The 25,257-nt window shown below is 35.7% G+C and overlaps 1 protein-coding gene across 1 annotated transcript in view; it reads right to left on the bottom strand.

The window, feature by feature from the left end:
* Positions 1–25,257, bottom strand: part of UNC13C (unc-13 homolog C) — a 132,017-nt gene that overhangs the window by 84,820 nt on the left and 21,940 nt on the right. The window contains exons 4-9 of the mRNA XM_025894835.2: positions 23,403–23,472; positions 21,733–21,738; positions 18,531–18,602; positions 13,355–13,574; positions 7,064–7,291; positions 5,016–5,157 (exon numbers count right to left, since the gene is read on the bottom strand). Coding sequence (XP_025750620.1) covers positions 5,016–5,157; positions 7,064–7,291; positions 13,355–13,574; positions 18,531–18,602; positions 21,733–21,738; positions 23,403–23,472 — 738 coding nt within the window. The remainder of the gene's footprint in view (positions 1–5,015; positions 5,158–7,063; positions 7,292–13,354; positions 13,575–18,530; positions 18,603–21,732; positions 21,739–23,402; positions 23,473–25,257) is intronic.

The following is a 25,257-nucleotide window of genomic DNA, read 5'->3' as shown; positions in this document are numbered from 1 at the left end:
TACAAGAAGGTAAGAAGTGAATTGTTCTTCAGTACACAGAAAATGAAGACACTGAAAGCTGGGAAAGTTGCGGTATATTTACAGATGCAAGACAGAAGAGACAGTTTTAATAATTTACCAACAATCTGGTGACACATTACTTCTGCATTGCCAGAATGCCACAAAGACACGAAATAATTGTCACAGAATTTCTGCTTATTCAAATGGCTAGAGTAATAAAATTGTAATAGTAAACTATCTCTACAACAGTATCTCAATGTAAATTTAATATTAGATGCACTGGCATGACCTGATTGTACATCTTCTCCAAGAGATCTTCACCCAGTGTTAAAATGACAACTAAGTGATACTATGTTACTTTCAGTAAGTTTAGGAAGCAATTCATTGTTATTATTATCCTCATGTTTATTATTATTGCCATTACTGCAAGCCAGAACCAGATCCACAGCATTGCTATGAGAAGTCTGTCCACTCTGTTCTTATGTGTTTAGAGGTAGTTCCATAGTCTGTCAAGAAATCTATTCCAGTACTTCATTAGCCCCACTATTGGCAAAATTTTCTAAAGTCTGATTTAAACCTCTCTAAATGGACTTTGTGCCTATTACTTCTTGTTCTACTATAACAGTAAGCATGGAAAAGAGATTATTCCTTTCCTCTTTGCAGGAGAAAGGATGTGTTTAAAGACATCCTTACCTCCACTACTTGTTTCTTCTCTAGTCTGGACAGTCCCAATTCTTTAGCAGTGTGGTCACGGGCCATGCTTTCTGATAAAGTAGAATGAGACTAATTATGTCTTTTCTTGCATTAGTTTATTCTGTCATAACAAAAAGAGAGTTGTATAAAATTAATCTGGATTGACAGCAGTTTGAGAAAAAGACTCAGACCAAACATGCTGTACTGTGAAACTGAAAAACACTATTGCTGAACAAACAATCTATCATTTGAATTGGTTCCTAGAAGTGTTCTTCTCTCTTGATTTGGGTTGAGGCTGTGAGATCCAGTTATTTTAATTAATTAGTCTCTCAGAAACTTGGCTGCTTATTGAAGAACTCCTAAGTCTAGTAAACTAATATGCAGGTTTTATTACTCAATTGGTTTTATGTAATATAATTGTCTGCTATATACTTTTCTTATGAGACAATCCTTAAGTTATTTCAACGATTCTCACAAAACTGTGTTTAGATATCAGTGGAACACCATTTAGATATCACTGGAACACCATTTAAACAGGTAGCCAACCACGTTACCTTCACTTACAGTGAAGTTCATCCTTTTTACAAGTCAGTTCAGCTGATCAAGAATGTATAAAATGACTTCTTATAGAAAGTGACTTTGGTGATGTCCTCTTGTATTTATTTCCTATACCTGGCTGCTTACACCAAATATTGCTTTAGATGAATGCATTAATAATTTATTTCAGAATAAATAAAATGTGTGTAATTCTAAGGAAGAACATCCACACTTGGATGCCTGAAATCAGTTTGCTCAAATGTTTCCATGCACTGAAGTTAGCAGTATATATATCCAATTAAGCTACTTAGCAGAGCACATATGTGCAAAATAGAAAGAATAAATAATGTAAAATAATAATCTTGAAAGATTATTATTTTCTTTCTTGAAAGAAGTCTTTACTTGAAAGACTTTTGTATTCTACACTTGTATCTGAGATGTTAATAAATGGTCAGAGGAAATGTGGCACCTGCAAAGTCAGCAAGGCAATTAGAGATGTGTGCTTGCCAAACAGTGTCAGAGAAACCAGATTTCTATATTTCAGCAATCAACTGTTGAAAATGGTCAAGAAAAGAATGAGAGTAGAGTTTTATTATAGGATATAGATCCAAACGTTTCTACAAAGCTGAAAACTACACTGCCCAAATATATCTTCCTGTAACTAAAGCTGAAAATGCAGCTGAAAGCTGAAAAATCCCTTTTCCCATATCAGATACCACACTCAAGAAGAAAGAGAAGGTGACAAACAGCTCCTATCACTGATGTTTTAGTGAAAAAATAAAAACTGCTCTGTTATCTCATTTCTAATGATGCCAGTAGAAAGGATCAAAGCCCTTAACACCTATATTACATTCATTACACGACAATCTGCTGGTCAATTTGCTTTTCTACCCCATGCACCAAAAAGCTCTAATGGCTTAGGAGTTCCCATGTTAAAATCTCTGCCAATATCCCATTTAGCAGAGGGTCACATTATAGTTTGTTAGAAACATTCACTCTCTGCTTACCATGAAATCATGTCAGGTTATGTGTAACTCTAAGAACTAGAACTGCCCTCACTTTATCTGTTATGACAGAGCAAATGCACAGTGGGGAGCCAATGTTTTTTCCAGGTCCTTGTTTTGGAACAGATGGGGAGATTTAAATGCATATTTTGGTATTATGAGTAAATATAAGATTGTAAGATTTCGAGACACATTTTATTTCTGCAAATTTATCATTTAGGAGTTATAAATTAGATTTTAAACAGGACTGTCAAATATCACTAGTAGAGCCTAATTTAAATCATACTTTTTGAGTCAATGAAAAAATTATATTGATCTATTTTAGATGTAATCTTGGGGTTAAACATTTATAGTTTATTTAATACACTTCAGAAATTCTCATATACTTTGAATTGAAATCCAATGCATTGAATAAGTCAGGAAGATTATTTTTGAAAGCACAAGTGTTATGAAAACGATTGAAAATACATTCAGTTCAAAGCAGTTACCCTGGAGGTTCATGCTATAGTAAAGTCTGAAGGGTTTTTATAAATGTTATTGCTAGAGCAGCAGATCATAGTAATACTTAGTGATGGGGAAAAAAACCCAGAATTTTTTCAAGTTTCCAGGGATTTTATTGTAGCCCTGCTCACATCTTTGAGAAAATGCATTTAAAATATCCTAACAAATTTGCTGAATTGCTCATCTAACTTTTGACACTATGCAACTTATACAATTAAATGCAAGAAAATAATTAATCTCTTATCTTTGGTCACTCACGCTCATTCAATGAGGAATGACACTTCAACTATTACTGGAGTAGCACAAATAAGTCAAAAAGAAAACACCATCTGTATAGGGGAAGCCTGTAAAAAGTTTCTAAGTGTGTGTTTGCTCTGAATTATTTCTAATTATTTATTTCTAATAATAACCTGCTTGAATCTGTGAAAGGCATGAGCATATGTAGTTTAATACATTTGGATCCCCTGATACCTTTTCCAGACAAACAGAAGTGGCACATTGGACCAAACCTCTTTTGAACTCACTACTGAAACAATAACCCCCTCAACAATAAGGGAGCAGATTCTAGTGAAAACCTGGGCAAGTGCAACATGATAAGAAGGTAACTCCTCATGTTACGATATTGCACCTTCTTGAAGAAAACAGTGCTCTGCTTTAAATGCCTGAACCTTCACAGAAATTGTTCCCACTTTTATGTAAATAGGGATAATGACAACTCATATTTTCTTTATAGGAGGAAAAGAATATAAGAATAAACTAAACAATGTTATATTCTGAAGACAATTATTTTAAATTGCTGTGAGTGGCTAGTTTGAAATTGCCAGTTGCACACAGGGACCAGCTGGAGCTTCTGAATCTTAAATGTCTGCAGGATCCTGAGCTATTCTGTTGCTGCTTTATAAATTCAGCATTGCTTCAAAAAATGACACATTGTTTTTATCATCACTGATACAGTCTTTCATCAAGTTGCAGCAAATTAAGACCCTGTTTTGAATATCACTATTAGACATAAACATATTAGACTTCTATAATGTAGTACCAAAAGGTTGGGCTATTAAAATGTGTCAACAGTTTGCATATACTCTCAATACAAATTCAAATAAAACTATTCTATTTAACGAACATTTAAATTATAGATCCTTTATTATTATAATTTCTTATTTTCAGAATTTACCATCCTAGTGTTTTCACACAGCTTTCATAAAACACCTCCTAAACTTCACTTGATATTACTGTGGTAAGTACTTTCAGAGTAGACTGGAACTTTTCTGAACAATTTAAAAAATCTGCCTAAATAAATGTTTCTTTTCCACTTAAAAATTTCCAAAGGAAATCTAGGGGTTTTATTAGCTTTTCAGAATCCTTGACTTAGTTTAATAATAGTAGTTAAGTGCACATCATATACTGTCGTACAGCATAATCAAGTTAAGAAAAGAATAAATACTCAAATACTTCTGCAACACGTAGAGGAATAGCACAGTAAATTGATATTACTGTCAAATCAGTCAAATTCTCAGTCAGGAATGCGTTGCATCCTCAGGCAATATTTTCAGGAAAGGAACAGTATAGTACCTGAGAATTAGATTTTCCTGTACTGTAACATGCCTTTCTAGGGGAAAAAAAAATAAATCTAGGGACTTTAGCAGAACTGGCATGAAATCCTATTCAAACCTTAGACAATGTATTACAAACTGAACATTTTTGCAGTCAGGGTTGAACTTCTGTGGTGTCCTGACCCCAAACTATACCCTATTCATTCAGAGGCTGTGGCCAAAGAAAGGAGACAGGAAAATCATAACATACTCTCAACATGTCTCTAATAGCATAGCCATTACAAACAGCCCATCCCAGAGCCTGAAGCACATCAGTTCCTACAAAATTCCCCAGTTTCACTCAGGAGAATCACCACCTCACATAAAAATGCATTTACCTCGCATGGCCAGTATCTGACACGTGGGAAGGCATTATAATGTCAGTACTTGTTATGTAAGGTTGGAGTCTGAAAATTTACTGAAGTTCCCTAAAAAAATTAGAATAAACAGACACCAACAATAGATCCCCCAAAAGGACCTGATTATGAGCTGTGTGATTACTTTAAGATAAAGTCACAAAAAACTTTGATGCTCTCTCCATTCAGAACTTGCTAATGCATTAATGCTATGAATATACATAGTACAGACAAAAAGTATTTTCACATTAAGTGATTATTTCACTTTGTAGCATTATATTACCTACAAGTAAATTAAAAAAGCAAGAAATAACAGTATTTTCTATACTTACAAGTAGAATTTTTCATCCCATACGGGATTTAAGTTTCCAAAAATAGTTTTTGTTCTCCGTTTGTTTTTGCCAACTTGCACAGTAACGTATGGGTCACTTGAGCCAGTTTTGTCCTTAGCCTGCAAGCCCTGAGCACAAAGAACTGCAACAAAAGGAGAGAAATGTGCTTTAGCCCTCATGACCTTCATTATCAAGAGGTAAATGACAGTGTCAACAGCAACAGGAAACAAAATCATCACAGTGAGGGCTCCTGAAACAAAGATTTCTGGATTATTTTCCCAGCGTCTATAAGTCTGGAGCCTGACAAGGTTTGTCTAACTACCCTTTTGGATTGTATACAATTTTAAAATACAGTTTAATAGAGTAATAAATGCAAAGATTCATTACCAAGCACAAAACAAATACTTTTGATGCATAATTCAAATATTCTTCTCAAACTGAGACTTAATCAGCATGGCAAACAATAGAATGTTGCTGTATAACTCGGTTTGAGCTTAATAATTCCCTAAAATTCCACAGCCATCATCCCCACTCCCAAAAAATAAATAACGATCTCCAAAATTTCTCAAAAGTTCTAAACTAACATTTACAAAGTAAAACTTCCAATATAAAAAAGTCTGCTCTGTGGATTATGAAACAAAACATGAGGGGCATGCCATTTGTTCTCCTCATGTGAGAGGTGAACCATGATGGTTTTCGGAATACTTTCTATGCCATTACAGAGAGGATGACAGTTCAGATCAATTATCATTAACTGTTTATGTATTTGCTAGCTTTTCTGACAGTTATTGTGGGTGTATAGTTAATGGCTATGAATTTAGTGCCAAATATAAATCCACCCAATTTAACCATAATTCATAAAACTGGAAACCTCAGGGGAAAGCAGAATTGTCAAAGAGCAACCTGCCAAACCCAGAGAACTGCAGCTAAAACACTCTGTCTCCTACCATAGGCTGAGCTTGGTTTTGTTATTCTGCACATATTATTTAAAGCATCTCAGTGGTAACATTTAGTTAACGTTCTCTAATGTCATTCATTTTGGATAATGAAGCTCCCTCGGTGTACTCAGAAAAATGATTACATAAAAACGACACCTTCTTGCTCAGCAGATCAGCTCCTGTGTGGGTTCAGTCACATGTGCTGACTTCAGTGAAAAAAGTGAGATTCTGTTACTCTTTTATGCATCCAATTTCTGAAAAGACTAACTCTTAGGAATAAACTAGCATATTTTGCCTTCCCCATTCACTCTAAATCCATAGCGAAATTTTTAGAAGGCAAGGAAGTAACCTGCTGTGATTCATGCAGGAGAATTAAGTGACAGCCTAGAAAATGTCTTCCAGAGTTGTTAAATGGTATGTATTATACTGGCCTGAACACAAGACAGCCTTCAGTATCCTTTAGAGGTACAACTAAAAGTAAATACATGAATTAACTCTGTCCCTAGTGCTTGGGACAATTATTCTTTCGAGTTTTGTGCACCATCCCTCAACCTTAAGTAGAAAAAAAACACTCCCCTGTTGGTGAGGTTTTAATTCAAAAACTTGAATGTCAGAGCCAGAAGACCTGGAAATCATCATGAGCAACCAGGCTAACGTGATTGGAAGCCATTTGGAGCATGTTCTGGGTGTGCAGCAGCAGCAGCACTGAACTGGAACACATCCTTAGCTAAACAACATGAATGAATGATGAGTTTCAAACCAATGGGGTCTGGAACTGCAAGCTCAAGTGTTTTTAGTCACTCAAAACCTTTTTGTGTGACCTTTGACTCTTGTAGTTGCTGGCAAAAAGCTCATCATTAGCACAGGAGATACTGGCAGGAGGTAGAGGAGATGCAACAAGGCCATTTACTCATCTTCCTTCCTAGAGCAGAAGAATATAAAGTAGTTTTGCCAACAGATGTAACTTAAAGCTCTTGCAGTTAGCATGCTATAAATTCAACTGTTTGCTGATGCACCAAGTGTGCAATTGAACACACAGCTCCAGCTCTGCTTGCAATAAATCTTATTCCTGAACCAGGGTATGATTACGAAAGAAAGAAAAAAATTTACCTGTGATGGTTATTTTTGCTGACCATTTGGATGTTCCATCCAAAACACTTTGTTTTGCTGCTTTTGTATATTGTACAAAATCTTCTTTGGAAATATTAAACATTTCCTGGATCACTTCAAACACCTCTGGTCTATTTTTCTCTCTAATCTTCATTCTTTCCTTCATAGCACTAATAATATTCTGTGTTTTGTCTTCTGCACCATGTTTGGAACTTTTTTCAGCTGCTCCTGAAATGAGAGAAAAGGTCACTATTGTTATTAAAAAGTTAATTTAGTTCTTTTTTGCCTCTAGAGTCTCCAGTCAACTCTTGGTACTGCAGTACCTTTGTTTAATCTGAATAATACCAAGACTCTAGAATTTATTCTTTGTGATACCTAAAATTATCAACTGATTTAGTTAAACACGATGGGTTAATATTCAGCTTCCATCAGGTGTGTTATACCTAAAAATATTTATTGAATCAGTACTGCTCAGTACTGTGAAAACATCTGAACACATGAACTGAACAGTAGGCACTAAATTGTGGTCTCAAAACTCCATCATTAAACACCACTACTGTGCTTGTGTGGTATTAAACTTTAATGCTTTTCTTAAAACTCTTCTTGAGGGATCACTCATGAAAATAACATATCACAGGTACAGAACAGAGAGGTTCTTCTCTTCAGTAAAATGGTCATTTCTGATAATTTCAGTAAGTATATGAGGATGGTAGAAGAGATCAGAGGATATTATCTATGTGAGAATACTTCTAGGCTATACTACCCTGTGGAAATATGTCAGGTCTATCCTATAAAACAAATCTGGAAAACAAAGAAAATTCTCAGGTAATTTTTCTGGAACATCAAAACCACTACAGATTTTATTGGTTTAATTAAAAAAAATAAGGATACCAAGTTGTTGCAGATTTTATTCACAGTTCTTTTCAGAAGTGCTCTGCAGAGATTTCTCTCTCGAACAATTGTAAATGATCTCAAAGGTCCTTTAAAAAAAAAAGTGAAGTTCACCTTATAAAGTGTCCTTTGTGTGCCAGAGGAAAGAGTTTCTGATCAATGTCTCTACAATACCTAAATGTACACTGAAAAAAACCCAAATATTGATCTTGCAGTTGGGTGTGAGGAAAGAAACATCAGACCCCTATGATCAGGAGAGTATTACAAATGTAGCAAGTAAAAATTTAAATTCCTGCAGTGCTTAACAGGCTATCCCACCTCTTGATGAGACTAACATATTAAGCAAGATGAATACTACAAATTTTATAATCAGTGACACATTGCCACTTGCTACAGGCATTGCTGAATTCTGGCTCATGTTGTTAAACACTGCTCAAAGGCTTGTGGCACTGAATGTCACAATCATCATCATCATTATCATTAGCAGCACTAAGTACTTTTCCAAAAGCTTCTGGAAACATCATCCAACCAGCCATCCTCAACTCCTGGGAGAATCAAAGTATTATTGTTCCCTTCAAAAGGACAGTAAAATTAAGACAAAATTATGCTGAATAATTTGCTATGAAATTAGAATACAGATATTTCAATACTGAAGAAGAACAGAGTTCTGTCTTTACAATACCATCAAACACCAGTACATTCTTTGGAAGGAGTTTTTTGTTGAGTCACTCTCAGCTTGCAATGGCTAAAGAAAAAAATTATCAACACATCCACAGAACTAGAAAGGGTCATCTTTCAGCATACAATTCAGTGGAGTCTTACTAAACAAATATTTCATGTTTTTGTTTTCCTCATTTTTCAATGTGCCTGAAGGTATCTCAGCACATCGGAGGCAGAGATATCTATATAGAGAGAGATAACAAAGTGGGAAGGCATAATGTCATAAGATTGGAAAAGTGTGGGATGAGATAACAGATACCAGTGATCCCAGACTGTCAAAGGGCTGAATTATATGCCTACTTCAAGGTGTTTTCCATGGCACTAAATCTTGAAAAATCTTGAAAATCTCTAGGTCAGAATACCTAATTTTTTTGAATGCAGAAGACCAAAGTTCTAGTGATTAAAGATTTTCCAGACTGAAAAATCAGGAATTAGTAGAAATAGAATTAAATGCTACCATGAAATTAAATACCAGATAAGGAATTCTCTAGTGATTTTATTACAAAAGGGATGATGGCTGATCTGCTTGGAAGTGTGACAGGTCATTCTTGGAAGATGCAGGAAGGAATATTTTTCATTTTCTCTTATTTTCTGCCCTTCCTCAAAAAGTACAAATGCAACATCATAACTGAATGATAAACCATGGACACAATATGAATGGCAACAACACATTCCTGTTAAAAACCTTACTGATAAAATTGTACAGATAAAATTGAAATATGTGTTAAAATGCAACTTCCTTTAACAAAATAGCCTTCTATTTATATGAAATTATTTATTGCAACTAATTTTACATCCTCAATTGCTGACAGTCTATCAACAACTCTTTTCATCCAGTATTGATCAAATTAATTGAGACAATATCGTTAACTTACATTGCACACAAAGTTAACAAGCCCCTTTTACCCTAGGGACTGATACAAACTCAACATGATTGAAATCAATTCTAACTTAATACTGCACCTAGTACTAGAAAGGGATTTCTTGTTGAAGATGAGTGGTCTAATGAAAGTACTACTGATTTTTTTTTAAACTTAATTTAGAACAAGGTTAGATATTGACCTTAAAGAGCTTGAGATGTGACTTCATTTCTACAGTCTACATTAGTAATCATTGCATATAAAAAAAATCACAGAGGTTTGGAGGCCAATACACCCTCATGATTATGAGAAGGCCCAAAGAATGACTGTGATAAAAATAACTACATTTCACTTTATGATACTGTTAGCATTAGCTTTCTCAGCAACAGAGATTTAACCAATTGGTCAATTCATTTTTCCAATGTAAAACAATGTGCATGAACCTAATTTTCAAAGCAGTATAATATTCAAACCCACTGAACAATTAATCTGTTGCAAAAAAATATGACAGGATGCTCAAAAACATTTGCATGCTAATGGGAAGAGCGGGATCCCTTATGTGTGTTAAATATTTTATCTGCAATTTGCCTTCTAGAGGTTTATCCTTTCAAGACTTTGTGGCTCAATGTTTTCAAACTGTTCACCCCACAAATGACTTTCAATCCTATTTCTTTTTTTGCAGGCCCTCTCTAAGACTTTTCATTTATACATCTATAAAAACTCTTCAAAGACAGCATGGTGCTCTGAAATATTTTTTATGTTTTTTTGGGTTAGTGATGTGGGCCAGGGAACCTCTGGGCTGAATTTTTCTTCAGCTAAGTGAAAAGGAAGATAAAAAGGATACTTTTACTCTGTATGCCTTTTGTAGCTTTTCAATTTTAGCCAGATTAAATTATTTCAGGGATGGATACATCTCTCATGTCACCTGCATGATTGTGGTACCCTGAAAAACAGCTCACCTCTCAGAAAGTTAGCAGAGGATTATTGCCTTGACAGTTGGAAAAGTGAAACAGGAAGAGGCATGGTCAGCATGCAGATATGTGAAGGTATATCACCCCACAGAGAAAGGATTACTTATTCTGAGGAGTAATAACAGCTCAGCTCCTTATTAGTGTTATATTCAGGCCTAGCTGGCTTAAATGTTGTTTTTCAGTGTGTGCAGTGACAAGAGATTTGGTCACTTTTAAGAAGCCTCACAAAGAACAACCTCTCTAACCATTCTCTGTTATGAGAAATCATAGTATTACATGCAGCCCTTGAGTAACTTGTAACCCTGAAATTGTCAGGGACATGATCTTGGATCTTGCTTTTCTCACATTGCTTTTATTATTGAGCAGAAATAGCTGTAGTAACAATTCCAGTTTGAACTGTGACTCTCTCAAACAGCAAAAAGAGATTAAAATGCTATACTTGATATGTGCTAGCTCCTACAGACACCTCAGGAAGCTTTCATTTTCCACTCTTCAAACTTTCACAGGAATGAAAAGACACAGACTTAATCACTGTTTTCTTTGATAAAAATGAACCAAAATGCTAGAGGTCAGATCTAAATAGTCTTTCAAGCAGGGGTGACTGTATGTAAGGTATCTCTTAAGAATACACCACTGATCTGTATTGTGCTGTACTTGTAGAATGCACTACAGGACAGAGGATCCATGAGACAGAAATAAATGTTCTTGCCATATAAAACTTCCAATTAAAAAAACCTCCAATGTAATTCAAAAGGGGACTGAATGCCATGCAGTAACCAGGTTGAAATCCTGGTGGAGTAGAGGTGGGTTTTCACATGTTTGGTGAGATGAGAACCACCCAAATAACAGTAACAGAAAGGTTCCTCCCAGCACAAAGACATGATTACCATGCTCATAACCATTTGATCTTTGCAACACTTCATAACACTCATGTTGAAACAAGATTTGTTGTATATGTTTCATGGAGCAAATTAATCTTGATTTTCTTAAATTAAAAATATTTCTGAAACAAAGTGTTATAACATGACGTGTTATTCTCTTAAATCCTCCAAAATAAAAGGTCCCCTTCTGGTGGACTAAGTTTCAGCTATGCTTTATTTCTAGACCATTATTGTATGTAATTATGATACGGGAATTCCCACAACACTCTACAGAAGACTTGATAGTTATCTCTTTGTCACAGAATACAATAAGCCTTTTCAGGGAGCAGCAAAAATGAGTCATAGCAGAGTAGCTCCTAATCCCAGCAGTAGCCCAGTTCCTGAAGGATGTGTAGAAAGTAACCTTCAATTAGATCCAATGTGGTTCATAAAGATTCAGTTTGTGGCCCCCCTACAAGATTAATCTCACACTACATTTTGAGAATATCAGTATCAATTCAGTGCCTCTCCCCCATGTTTTCTTACCCCTGCACATAAATAGCACTAAACAAGATAAGATGCATAAGGGGAGACATTAAATTTAGGAAAGCTATTCCTATTTTCTGCTTCCTCCGTCAGGTTGGCAAGTGACTTGCACATATCCTGTTGCCAGCAGAAGTACAAGCTTAACTCATTTCCTTGCCTATAAATCCAGGCAGTATAAACCAAGTGATTCCCAGCAGAAACAGGGTGTCAAATGACTACTCAAAACAGAGAGATCAATGGGCTGATGTGCAATTCACTATTATTTTTAGCCTGTCTTAAAACATACCCAGAATGAAACGAGACAATTAGTCAATAAGAGTGAACAGGAACTGACATTCTGAAAACATACCTGCTTTTGTTACTGTCCCAGTAACAGAACTACTTGCACTTATTGAAGAAGCTGCTCATGAGTATCATCTTTATACACCTTTGACTATTCACCACCAGCAATCACATTAATGCTGCACAAGCTACTTCTGTAGTAGTTGATTTTCAAAGCAAACATTCCTTTCTCACTTGTGAAACTATGTCAAAAAGCTTAGTTGTCAAACACAGCCCAGTTTCAGCCATAGTGCAGAATGACAATGAAGCGCAGTTAAACAGCTTGATTTAGAAATTCTTCATTGGTTTGGGCTCCATGGGGTCAGTTGCTCTGGGAAATTTTGATTAGTTCCTGAACAGTATGAACCTTGAGAAACCATCCCTTGTGACAGCTCTTCACACAGAGAACACAGTGGGAAGAAGGAAGACCTCATTGAAATATCTATGTACTTTTCCTACATGTAGAAGCGCAGGAACAGATCAGCAGTTAACAATGGGGAATAACTCCAGAGTTATAAAAGCGCCTTTCATCCCAAAATAAGAATGTTGGACAATTTGCAGGTCTTGTTTTTCTATTGTTTAGAATCTTGTGTAATAATTGTGTTGTAATTTAAGTATGGTTTCAATGTACCTAGTATATCTTTGAAGGAGAATGCATGGTGGTTGGAATCAATCTGGGCAAAGAAAAAGGTCCCAAAGGACTTCCTGACTAAATTTTTCTTTCCCTTACCCATACATGGTTTGGTATTTTGAAAGGTAAGGTCCTACTCACTGTTTAATATTTTTGTCTATTATGCAGCACAATAATATGACTACAATAAGTATCATGAATATTTTTTTAATCTTTGCCATTTTTTAGGCTTAGGCAGTAGAAAATAAACAATTCTCCGATGTTACCAAGCACTATTTTGTAACTGACCCGCAACATTTGGCACATTTTAAAGACAAAAGCAAAATTAACAGTAGTTGTTTCCTGAAGTTTCTGGCTAGCTTCTCAACTGTTAAACATGCCCTCACTGGTTTGGGATGATCGGGTCCTTTGTTTCAGGATATATCTGAGGGTACACACAAAATCAAAAGATGTGAAGTATTGCAATGTTTTAGTCGTCAAGAAATACTCACTCTGCAAACAGTCAGCATTCAGGAGGTCTTGGCACTTCTCATGGCATTTGACACCACATTCAGTGCACCTCATGCCTTGTCTGGCAATGCCCCAAAGTAGACCTTCACATTCATAACAGTATGTGGGAGTTGTAGCTGTCCAAATTTCAAAGTTATGAGGTGTGGTTGATGATATAGGATAGATCAAAGCCTGCAATGTCTTCTTGAAGACGTGTATTTTCTGTTGGGTAAGAAAAAAAAATCAAGACTTTGTTTAATACACGTGAACTGTAGCTAAATTATATGTCATTTACACTTACAATGCTAGAAAATATCAGAATATACATAGAAGTATGAATTTGCAAAATACTGATTTACTCATTTTGCCTTATGCTTTGAAGACAAAAGAACCCTGGATGACAGTTTTATCTGAATTCAGAAACAGCAGAGTTAAACTGGAATCAAGTTAGTCATTTAACAAGAAGTCTTATGCATATTTTTATATTTTTAGGCAGAAATTAAAAAATTCATCACATTACATTCACTGGTGCCTAACACTACTTCTGAATGTTTAAATACTTTCTACAGGAACTTAGACACACTGCACAAAATGTACTTTGATTATATACAATGCTGTCATTTAATATTTAGTGTCTATATAACCTCAAATAAAAGCTGGCCAGTTTTAGGGTTCCATTTTATCTGTATTCCTGTGCTATTGTCTGTAATACCATACTCACTACTTCCTGTTTAAGCATCAAGTTGCTTTTTACCTGTAAAAAAGAATGATCCACGCTCTCAAAAATCCCCACCCATTTCTTTGACTGTTTTGGCTTAAGACTCATGACCAGTTCTACTACAAGAACAGTTATTGGCTGACTAGTACAGTAACAACCTCAATCTCAACTTCTCAGTGCTTATTAAGGTAAATACAAAGCAATCTCTGAAGTTTTGTATGTAAAACACGGGCTTATACAGCCACAATGGTCCAGTTTGTTTATCTGAGCTTTGTTTTCAGGCACCTAGATCTTCTAAGTCCAGGTGATTTACCGGGAATGAAAAAGTAGGCTGTACTTGACACCACACAAAAATATGATCTTACAACATTTGTGGGTTTTTTGGGGTTGTGTGTTCACTAAACTCATACATGGCTGCCATGAATGTATTAGAAGTTCTAGACCTGTTCCCTTATAATGAATGATTGTTTCTGTTAGAAAGAAGAAACCATATTAGAAGGGGTGGCACAGAGGGATATTTCTGAAAATCTGTCTGTCCATCCATGTCTTTGTTCGGTGTGGATATAATATGAGGTAGCTCTAATACTGTAGAAAATGGGAAACAACACTTGGGAACATGTGTGATTTGTCCACTTGTGCTTCAACATCTCTGCCACAGTTCTGATAGGATAGGAAACAAAGCAAACTTACTCAGTTGAGCATTAGTCAGCACTCCCTTATATTTAATATTCAGCTGTGGTAAGTTTATACCAAATGCAAGATATTAGGCTGTCTACCAATATCTGACATGTTCTTGGTTTTCTCTGCTCAAACCATGTGAGATATTCTGCTAATGATAAAAATAAAATATATTTTGTGCACACATCTGTATAATGTTGCACAATCAGAGCCATCAATTAAAGGACTTTTGCTACCATGGGAAAACCATTAGCATGTAGCAATAAATCTACTGATCCATAGGTTCAAGCACTAAAAATAGCAGAACCAAGTGTTAAGTAGCTTAGGCTGCAACAACTCTTCTTGAAGTTAAGAGTTACACACTGAAAACAGCATCCATCCTGTGAAGCCAAATCAAATATACATGGTCAGACATTTCGTGGGCATTTGATCCTAGCACTTCTGAGAACACTGCAGAACTGAACTAAGAAAAAAACCTGATACAGCAGGAAAGACTAAAACAAATTCTGAATTGCTCTCTGGGGTACTTCTTAGTCTGTCCTAATAACTTCCCTGAAAGCAAGGAAAGGTCTGCACTGGTTTGATTTGGCAGACCCTAAGGAGGACTGGGGCAGACACAGCCACCTATCTCTGGAGAATCCCTCTTTGCACATATGTCCACCTTCTGCCTGCCATGTCACAACTTGCCAGTCACGGGGATTAGAAAGAAACCCAAGGTGAATTTATGCAGCCTGCTGAGAAATGATGCTTCTCAGAAACCACCAGATATTTGAAGATTCCTTTGCAGGTAACACTGTCCCACTCCTCAACTCTAGTAGCCTCAGTACAAATCCTGCCCTTTCACCCTGTTCAGCTTCATTGGTTTTTCACATTATAAATTATTTTGCCAGTAACTTTTATCTTTTTCTAAAATGTCAGTAAGTAATGAAATGGCACAACTCAACAGGCCTTGAAGTAAACATTTGAGGGTAAATGAAATTTTCAGCTGAAAGGCACAATTTGTAGATTAGTTTTGCTGCTGAACATGTTCCTTCCCCTGTTGTTAATAAAGGAAATTGCAAAGGAGAATTTTATTTATCTTTCTGTCTAGAGGCTTTCATTCCTATTACTTTTCTCTGTTTAAATGTTTCTGTTATATGAATTCACTGAGCTCTGGGCATGGCAACATTTAGCACTCAATATATAGGAGAATTATCTACTTATCTGCTTATCCTCTGAATTGAAGTTTATTTCTGTCATATACTACTTGAAATACTTTTAAATGTCATCGATATATTATTTTTACAAACTCCCCGTCTCTTTGTTCAGCAAAGCAATTATATGAATGCTCAACTGAAAACATATGTTTAAGTATCACGTTGTTTAAAATGTCTTTGGACCTGTGCCTGAAAACACACAAACTCACTGGGTCACGTGTGTGCTCTACCAGGACAGCACTGTCAGGTGGCAAAGCTCACAGCCTTCACCTCAGGTTTTAATTTTTTGTATAAGTGGCATTTGATTTTTTAATAAAAGGCATTAGTTCAAAGAATTTCCATGCTGAATCTAGTCAGCCAAATAACCTGCTCCCACCAGAGTCACTAATATTCCCTCTAGAAAAAGCTGAGGGAGGGTAAAAGCCAGAAAACCTTAATCAGAGGAATAACTTGCCCAAAGGGATTTTTTTCTTTAACTCTCATTGGTGACTGCATTTCTTCATCTGCATTTCACATCTTCATTTTGTGGAGAGTATCTGGAGAGTTCTTTTATGCCTGAAAATGTCTGTCCTTTTTGTTTTCAAATCTTGCTCTACCCTGTTGAATGATGCCCTAGGTTATTAAGTTCAGCTGGCTACTTAGAGACCAAGTACAAAAGTATTATCTTTTCCATGTTTTAAATATCTAGCCAGTGGCTTTCCTGGCTCTAGCATTACATTTATCTGTGAAAGATTACTCACTTCCCTTTATATGCTTAGTGAGGGCTGGCTCACTAAAGAATAAGAGGCTTCTCCTATTCACCTCTTCTCTAAATTACCTTTTTACATTTTCTCATCAAATGAACTTTGATATATCTAAATTGTATTTGCTGTCTACCTTTGGAATTACATTTTTATTTAAAGATTTCTTAGGAAATATCTGTTTCTGATGCAGAGTTTTTCATGTGGCATGGTTCAAAGGGAGGCCAAAGAGTATAAAGGCATAAAACCACACTGAAATTATTTTTTCATATCTCCTGAATCATAGTTCAGTTGTTTCTCCTGGTTGACAGCAAGCATTGGAGAAATGCTTTCACTGAGCTGTCTACTGGGATTTGCTGCCTTCTTTTTTCCTCCTGAAGAGTACCCCTCAATAAGAATCTGTAAGTGCAGCCCCCATTATTATTTATTGTCCTGCATTTGTTGGCAATTAATATTATCTCTAAAACTTGCAACTAAAGTCAGAGCCTGATAGTTTTTACAGGAAGGGAGGCAGGTAAATGAATAGCTGCATCTATATTAGTCATCATAAAAGGTAATAAATACATACATAGGGTTTTTTCAGTAAACATCTTTTAGTAAATCATATGGAGTATCTTAGTTTCTTTTACTGAACTTAGGTATTTTTGTAGAAACTATAACATAGATAAAAAAGTCTTTATTTTGTATGACTTGCATGGTGTAAGTTTTTCTGTATAATTTTCTCTCAGCCTTGAACTTCTTCTTAAGATTCAATAGTTCTCTTTCATTCTGTCAACCTTTGTTACTATTTTGAGATAGCAGAATAAAATAACTCCTTCTTCTACTGAAAGAACATTTCAAACACCAGCTGTTTTCTACCTCAGCAATCCATCCCTGAGCACTAGCAAATTGTTACTTTATGATTACCATATAAGCACAGAAAGTTCACAATAAATCAGGTGAGATGGACGTGTGTGTATTTGTGCTGTGGGTTTCAGCTCCCAGAACACCTGTCAGTATATTCTGTTCTTCCATTCTTCTACTATGGAGCTTAACAACTGTGTAAGAAAAATTCAACACTTCATTTTTCTTCAATGTAGGATATATTTTAGAAGGCTATGTATGCACTAGCAAGTTAAGGAACACGAAATGGGCCTATATTCCTTCAAATTAGTCCTTTTGCTTAGTTTAGCCATGTAAATCTTCTTGCATCACACTTTAAGTATTCCTGAGGAAAATGACACCTTTTGTGGTTTTGCTTCAAATAAATTTCTTTTTCAAAACCTAAGTGAAGTCAATAATGGGAAACCACAATACACAGGTTTTACTAGCTATAAGAATATGATTTTTCAGAATATTCTTGTGGTCACTTTTTGTATGAACTAAACATTTCTTCAAGAATGATGTGTTATTAGTGTGAGTTACATTAAAAAAAGTCACATAGTGTCCCAGCCATCCATAAGGACTGGGAAAAAATAATGATCACAAAGAAACCTTCTTGCAGAGTCCTGTCATTCTGATTGCCCCCATGATGTGATGAAGACATAAAGATGCTGAAAGACTGCAGGTAAAGCATGGTATAAAACGCTTCCCCCAAATAACTGCTTGGTAAAACAAAGGTTTCTTGCTCAGTCTCCTCTGACTGCCATGGGTGTGAGTCAGCAGAAGCAAACCTGGCCTTGTAACCGTGGATCAGGCAGCAAATTCTGCTCAGGATTCCTGAAAGTTCCTACGCAATAAATGGAATATTTACACACTCAATTTCATCCAGTTTGGAGCGTCTGAGGCTGAAATAAATTTTAAAGTTCTTTTAACAAAAATGTCTCCATTGTTTAAGTGATTTAAACGTGTCATTGAACACACTTACCATTTCCTCAGTGTTTATGGAGGTCCGGGTGAGCATGGCCATGGAAATACCAGACTTTCGAGCTGCAAGTGTCTGTTTGAGGCAAATGCAAAATGGTTAAAATTATACTTGTAACACCAGCTGTCAAATCTAATGGAAGGCAATTAGCACTTGACTATGCTATTGGATATAAACAAAACTGCACAAGTTCCAAAAACTTTTAATGTTTGCAGCCCACAACTTTTAAGGTTTCAGTACATAATGGAAGTACACCTTCCATCATCATTACTGTTTCTTTCAGCAGTGCCCAGCTGAACTGCCATTTCTAATAGAAAACCTGTTATTCAGAGGTTTGTGACTTAGTTTTTTTAAACCACAGGCTGTCCCTGTTTTTCCGCTTTGCCAACCAAATTAATGTGGTACAAGGATAGGCATCCTGTCCTAATTTGGAAGCTGACTGTGCCTGCAGCAACATGGGAGATCATTTTGCAGTAGTCTTACGGTTCAAGTTGTCAGTGTGGATGATTTTTGTAACTCACTGAGCATTTTTAAACTGTGCATATGTATAACAGTGTTACTTGTTTTCAAAAAAAAAAGACCTTGAAAAACCTTAAATTCTTGTTTTCCTTAAAGAGAATATTAATTTGATACTATGGATCATAGTATCCATATTTCTCTATATGGATATATGGACACATGGAGAAATACTCTGGTTCCTGGAGGCAAGAAAAAAGGCTGGAACTCTGTTGCAATCTGTCCTCGTTTGGCCACATGAGGTTATTGGTTTATGAACACTTCCTGGTTCCAAATAATACACACTGGGTTGTAGAGACAATCTCATTTGCTCTAGTACAGTACATACGAAGCGACTCAAAATAAAGTATTTTTAATATACAATAAACAGTGAATTTTTCTACTCCTTACTGCAATATCCCTGAAATTTAAACAGTTCCTTGAGAATTAATTAGCAAGTATAATGATGAGAAGGAAAAAGACCCTGGTGAAACGAGTTCTGTGTATTTTCCAATTAATATTTCGAATCTGAATATCACTTCTGCTATCAATTCTCCTTTTGGCCTGACAGAAACAGGTAAGATTTATTTCACTGTGCGAAATATCAACCATAACACTGTTCTATTACTGCACTTCACCTGCAATGTTGTTCTCATTCTTCCTTCCCCCTATTCTAAATCATCCCATGTGTGTCCCTATACTTGTGCTGTATCTCTGTTCTTCTGTCACCCAGTATCTGCTTTGTCATGCACTGCTGCCCTCATAGCCCAGCACTGTGCAGATCAATGACACCACCCACTAACCATAAGTCTGTTGTTGCTTTTGTTGTGGGGATACAAATTTTCACCTAACTGTGCAGTGTGTCTCTGTAGTTCACCATTGCAGAGCTATTACAGCAAAAGTTTTGGTGATATTTTGCATATGACATTTTTTGTGAAATACGTATCGGGTCAGAAGCAATTCAGGCTCACATCAACAGAGGAATTGCATCATTAATCTTTGGATGAAGAGACAATTCTAATTTCTTCCCATTTTATCATTTTAAACACCGACATTTAAAATGGATTTTTATTTATTTATTTAGATATATTAAGACTGTTCAATTTTAATTTTAAATGTTCACTTCCCCTGATTCAATTTTCAATAAGTTTCCCTTGATAATAATTAAACTTGCAGATTGACACAAAATTATTAATCTTGTGAAACCAATTATAGGGTAAGAAGTCACCCTTGGTTTAGTAATATTTGATTTGATTTATCACTGTGCTATTACAGTTAAGACGGGATGCAAAGAACCCTCCTTTTCTCTTTCTTTTAAACTCAGCAGTTTATCCTCTCTATGCCATTAATTTGCTATCAGTTTTCCCATTCAAATATTATTGAGTAAATAATTCTGTTTACTTCTCTGTGACCATCTTTTCATTCTATTTCTGTGAATATGGGAAATTCCATCAGTGTGTGCCAATGAGATTGACAAAGTCACAGGAAAGATTAAACAGAGCCCAGAGGCTTTGCTGTTTCCAACTTTTTGTGACAAAACCTAATGCTACAGGACCCATACATCAAAATAAAAAATGGTAAGTAAAAATGCAATGGGATCATTAAGAAGAATAGAAATAATTTTCATAATCAGTAGAGTTTCAGGTTAAAAAAAAATTACTTTAAAGCATCCATCATTTGATCCCTCTTAAAGTATAGGTTTCTTCTCAAAGTCTTGCATTTATATTTACTGGCCCACAGTGTGCTAGTTTTATAGTTTTGAACTGTAGACTTCATGTCCCTTATACTTAGAAAGGGATTTGATCCTTTCAGGTCTCAGTTGCACAATTCCAGTCGTTCCAAGTGAGAGAACAATGTGGATGACTTGTCAGGGCAGGAGTAAAAAGGGCATAATAACATTAACCTGGATTATGGGGCAGTGACTGCTACTGTGCTCTGTCCTCCAGCAATTCATCCAAGTACATGAGCCAGCAGAATTGCAGTTTCATGATATCAGCAGAAGTCAATAAACAGATATTATTTCCCATGAGAAAAAAGGAAAAAAGGGAGGCAATTTTGGCCCTGTCCTCTGTCCTTGAAGCTCAGTTCTCCCAACGGGTACTCACGGAATCGTGGAACTTTAGCATTTTGCTCCTTAATCAGAAATGTGTCTAAAATTATAGTACAGTGCCCTATATAAAATAACAAAACCTAATAGAAAACAGGTAATTAGGTTGTTCTTAATCAAGTGTTTGTCGTGTTGGAAGAAAGTGATGTCCAGAGGGATTTGTGATAAACCAGCATATTTAACAGTCATATGGATTAAATTTACAGGGATTTTAGTGAAAAAAAAAAAATCACAAGGGTTATTTCCATTTAGGTATCACTGTCAGAATAAACTGCATCTGCAAGAGAAAGTCCATAAGTAAAATGCTGCTGTTCTGAAATACTGTAGTTGGTGATAATTCAATAGCATTATGCTTGGGTGCTAAACCTTCTGCTTGTATCATTAGAAAGGATATTTGGAATACATCAACACCTTTTTAACACCTTTCTAATAATATTGGTATATATGATGCAGAGGACAAGACATTCTCTTATGATTAAATTCTTGGTCATAAAATATTTTTCCTACTTTCCAGTACAAGGTCATAATAAAATATGACATTAATGAAATTCATAAACGTTTTTACTATATTTTTAGAACATTTATCAGTATAAAAGTACTTACCATAGCCTGAAAAATCCAGTCAAGATAGGAAAGAAATTTTAAAGAATATTAATAATTTGTCAGATTTATTGCAACAGAAATATATATGAAATTATATCTATTTCAGTCAGTATCAAAAGAGTATATCACTCATTTCTAGCAATATTATCTCTATTTTTGTGAAGCAGTCAGAAGTAAGCATAAAACAAGGATCATTTACAGTGTATCACATCTCACAAGGACCTGATCATTAAGTCATTGATTTAAATGAGGTGCGTTGGAACATATTGAAAGCTCAGAGCTTGCAGGAGGCTGCTTAAAACATATACCTTAAATACAAATAATCTTTCAAAGATGAAGACCTACACTAAGCCTGAAATAAGTTCTTCTAATGTTGGTAGAAGTTTTTTAGGCTTACAGATGTAGAACTGAATTGTAATACAATTTACTCTTTTAAAGACGTATAAAGAACACATAGCTAAGAATGATACTGTAAGTCCATAATGACTCAATTTCAGAATGAATTTTGGTTTTAAAACTCTGCAATTTATACTTATTAAGGATAGAATTCCTTCAAGAGGAGTCATCCTCCAGGGACTGGACAGTAAAGCAGCAATCATTGACATACTAGAATAATAAAATGAAAGTGTTACTCCTCTCAAAGTGAATAATTAACATTCTGATGTCTTAATGAACTTTGAGCTATACTTTTCTGCAAACAGTTCCAACAATTACAACAGAGTGTCATTTAATATGCATAAATGTGTCATAATGGGGCAGTAGATTATACTTGTGTAATACTACTATGTCACACACTGTAACATTTCATTGATTTCAGAAGGAATTCTACCCTAAAATGGTTGCTGTACTTTCTCTTTCTGACTGTTCAGATAGCACAGTGTATCACTGAACAGTGTAGCTGAGAAAACCCAGCCATAATTTAGCAAAGGCTGATCTTTTAATGACAGCTCCAGTACCATTTACTTAGGCTAACACCCCATCATTTCTTTACAACGAAAAATTGGTTTGGGGGCTCACCACCATCAGAGACTAAGTATGGATTTTCTTGAATTATGAATTCTGTACTCCAGGAAAAGAAACAGAGAAATGTGAATAGCACTCAAAATTCTTCAGAGCAGAGAGATCTACTTAATCTTGTTTAGACTGGAAGCCAGAATAAATCTCAAAGGAACTGCCATTCTTTTCACCTTTCTGAAATTTATTTTTCTAGACTATTATTGTTCGTGATGACTGTTGAAAACCCCCTGCCTCATCTTGTACCAAAAGTACGCATAAATCTTTAAAATATTCACAGTGAAAAAGGGTTGCTTTTTAAAAGGAACTTTCTTCCTCTTTCAGTATCAAAACAAATCAAGTCAATCACTATCCCAAACCCTTAATAGCACCTGTCTTCATAAGCTAACTTAAAATGAGAATGGGCAGTTTATTATTGCATGAAATGCACATTACTTGATTACACAAGTAATATCTAAATATTCCCTGAGATATTCAGACTTATCTAGTCCATTATAACACCGCCTCATTGACTTTTACTGGCCTCAATCCATCCTCTCAAGATACCTATTTTCCCTAACACAATTGTTGACAAACTGTCACTCACATGCACAGTAGTAATTACCAGAAAGGTGTAGACAACTGACAAACAAATGACACTTTCAGGAGTTACTCACCACATCTCGAACAATGGGAAAAGATTTCTTCCTGCGCAGGTCTGGCATGCTGTCAATGCCATACAGTCCACTGCAGGAGATACAAAGGAAAGAAGAAAATACAAACACGAGGCTTACAAGTCTGCATCCTTAAGAACTGCTTATAATATCTGTATTTACAGATAAAATCAAAATTAGCAGTTAGCAGCTAAAGAAGGTAAATGTTCTATTTCTTACAAAAAGCTGGTGAAAGTGTTCTTGGTGCTGCTGTCTTTTACTTCTGGCATTCACCCAAAGCAGAGTAGCTGAAAGGCTGTTTAATACCTCCTAAAACTTTTTACCATTAATTTAAAAGTTAGAACAGTAGCTTTCCATCAGAAGGTCTTGTATATCTGGTAGTTGAGATGCGGCCCAACATTGCAGAGAATATCACTGTTGTAATAAATTTGATAAAGACTACAATATCTAGCAAAGTCACAGATTCACATCTCCATGTGAATGTGGAAAACAGAGCTTGTCCCATTTTAAGATACTTCCATGGTGACCATCATTATTTTCTCTTTCCCGATTTAAGCTTTCTCATTAAGCACACAATTAAACTCCAATTAGATCTCACATATAACTTGCAAACAGCAGCAAAGAGCAACTTGTAATCACTTCAAAGAATAAAAGGCTGACACAATAGAATTTGAAAGAATACATAGTGATAGAGATAACAATGTGCCTCATTCTTCCTGACTCTTCAGAACAGTTAGCACAGGTATTATCCTCCTGAACATTTTCTGCATTGGATATTGGAAGATTGTTACATACCTTGCCAGATCTAATTCAGAGATATATTCTCAGAGAAGGTGGTGTATAACACAGTTTATCATCTGAAAGTCCTCATTTTATTCGTACACAAAACAATTTTGGGGTGAAAAGAGATATAACTGAAATCAGTGACAGAATTATCACTTCCTTTTGAAGGGTCAGCACTCGGTCCCAGGTGGTCCTTCGGTGACTTGAGGACTACAACCCCCACACCCCACCCACACCACCTGACAGACTTTGACAAATTCTATATCTAAGGTAAGACTCTGGCTGAGGATTCCTGTTGGATGTAGATGTTACAATTTAATTCTTCTAATGCATCAAGTGATGCATTAGATTAGTGATTGACACAGTTTTTTCCACAGAAAATTTCCAAGTTTCCTATATTAAAATCAAGGCATCCCTCTGTTTTTCTTCGCAGAGGTCCTTCTAGTTACAAGGGAAAAAAAGGTCATGCCTTTCATATCTTAGTTGAGTCAGTAAAGCACTTAGAGCATAGGAGAGTTTATTTTAACACTTATGAGCATTACCACTTTCCAAGCACTATCTTAACTCTTACCCTATAAATTCAGGGGATAATCTGTTTCTTTCATACCCCCTTCTGATGCCCCTGCATCATCATCTAAAACAGGGAAAGAATTCATAAGCTGTTTATGCAATTCCTTTATATTTTGATATGAACAGTCCTTGTGAAGGGTTGTGATACTAGAATTTTTTTTCAAGAACATAAAGATCAAAATAAACCCAAATTGCAACTTCCAGACCTACAAACCCATCAAAAGTGTGATAGAAATAAAATAACATTTCTGAGGTTGTGAAAAGTAAATGTATGGAGGCTAAGAGATAAACTCAGGGCTTTGTGGTACTCAGGAGCAGTTCCATCAGCAGCAAATAAAACTCACCCTGTGTATAAGGAATTCTTATGCCACAAAGAGCTACTTCTGACAGACAATATCTGTAAAATCACTTCCATCTATTATGTTGCTCTGTAACATAAAATATGAGTGAAATGGAGGTTCTTACTGAACTCCTTTTACTGATCATTAAGGAGCAGCACACAGCA

Source organism: Manacus vitellinus, unplaced genomic scaffold (genome assembly GCF_001715985.3).
Source record: "Manacus vitellinus isolate BGI_N305 unplaced genomic scaffold, ASM171598v3 scaffold_16_pilon, whole genome shotgun sequence".
Lineage (NCBI taxonomy): Eukaryota > Metazoa > Chordata > Aves > Passeriformes > Pipridae > Manacus > Manacus vitellinus.
Note: the sequence above shows the minus strand (reverse complement) of the source record. Positions and strands in the feature narration are given on the sequence as shown.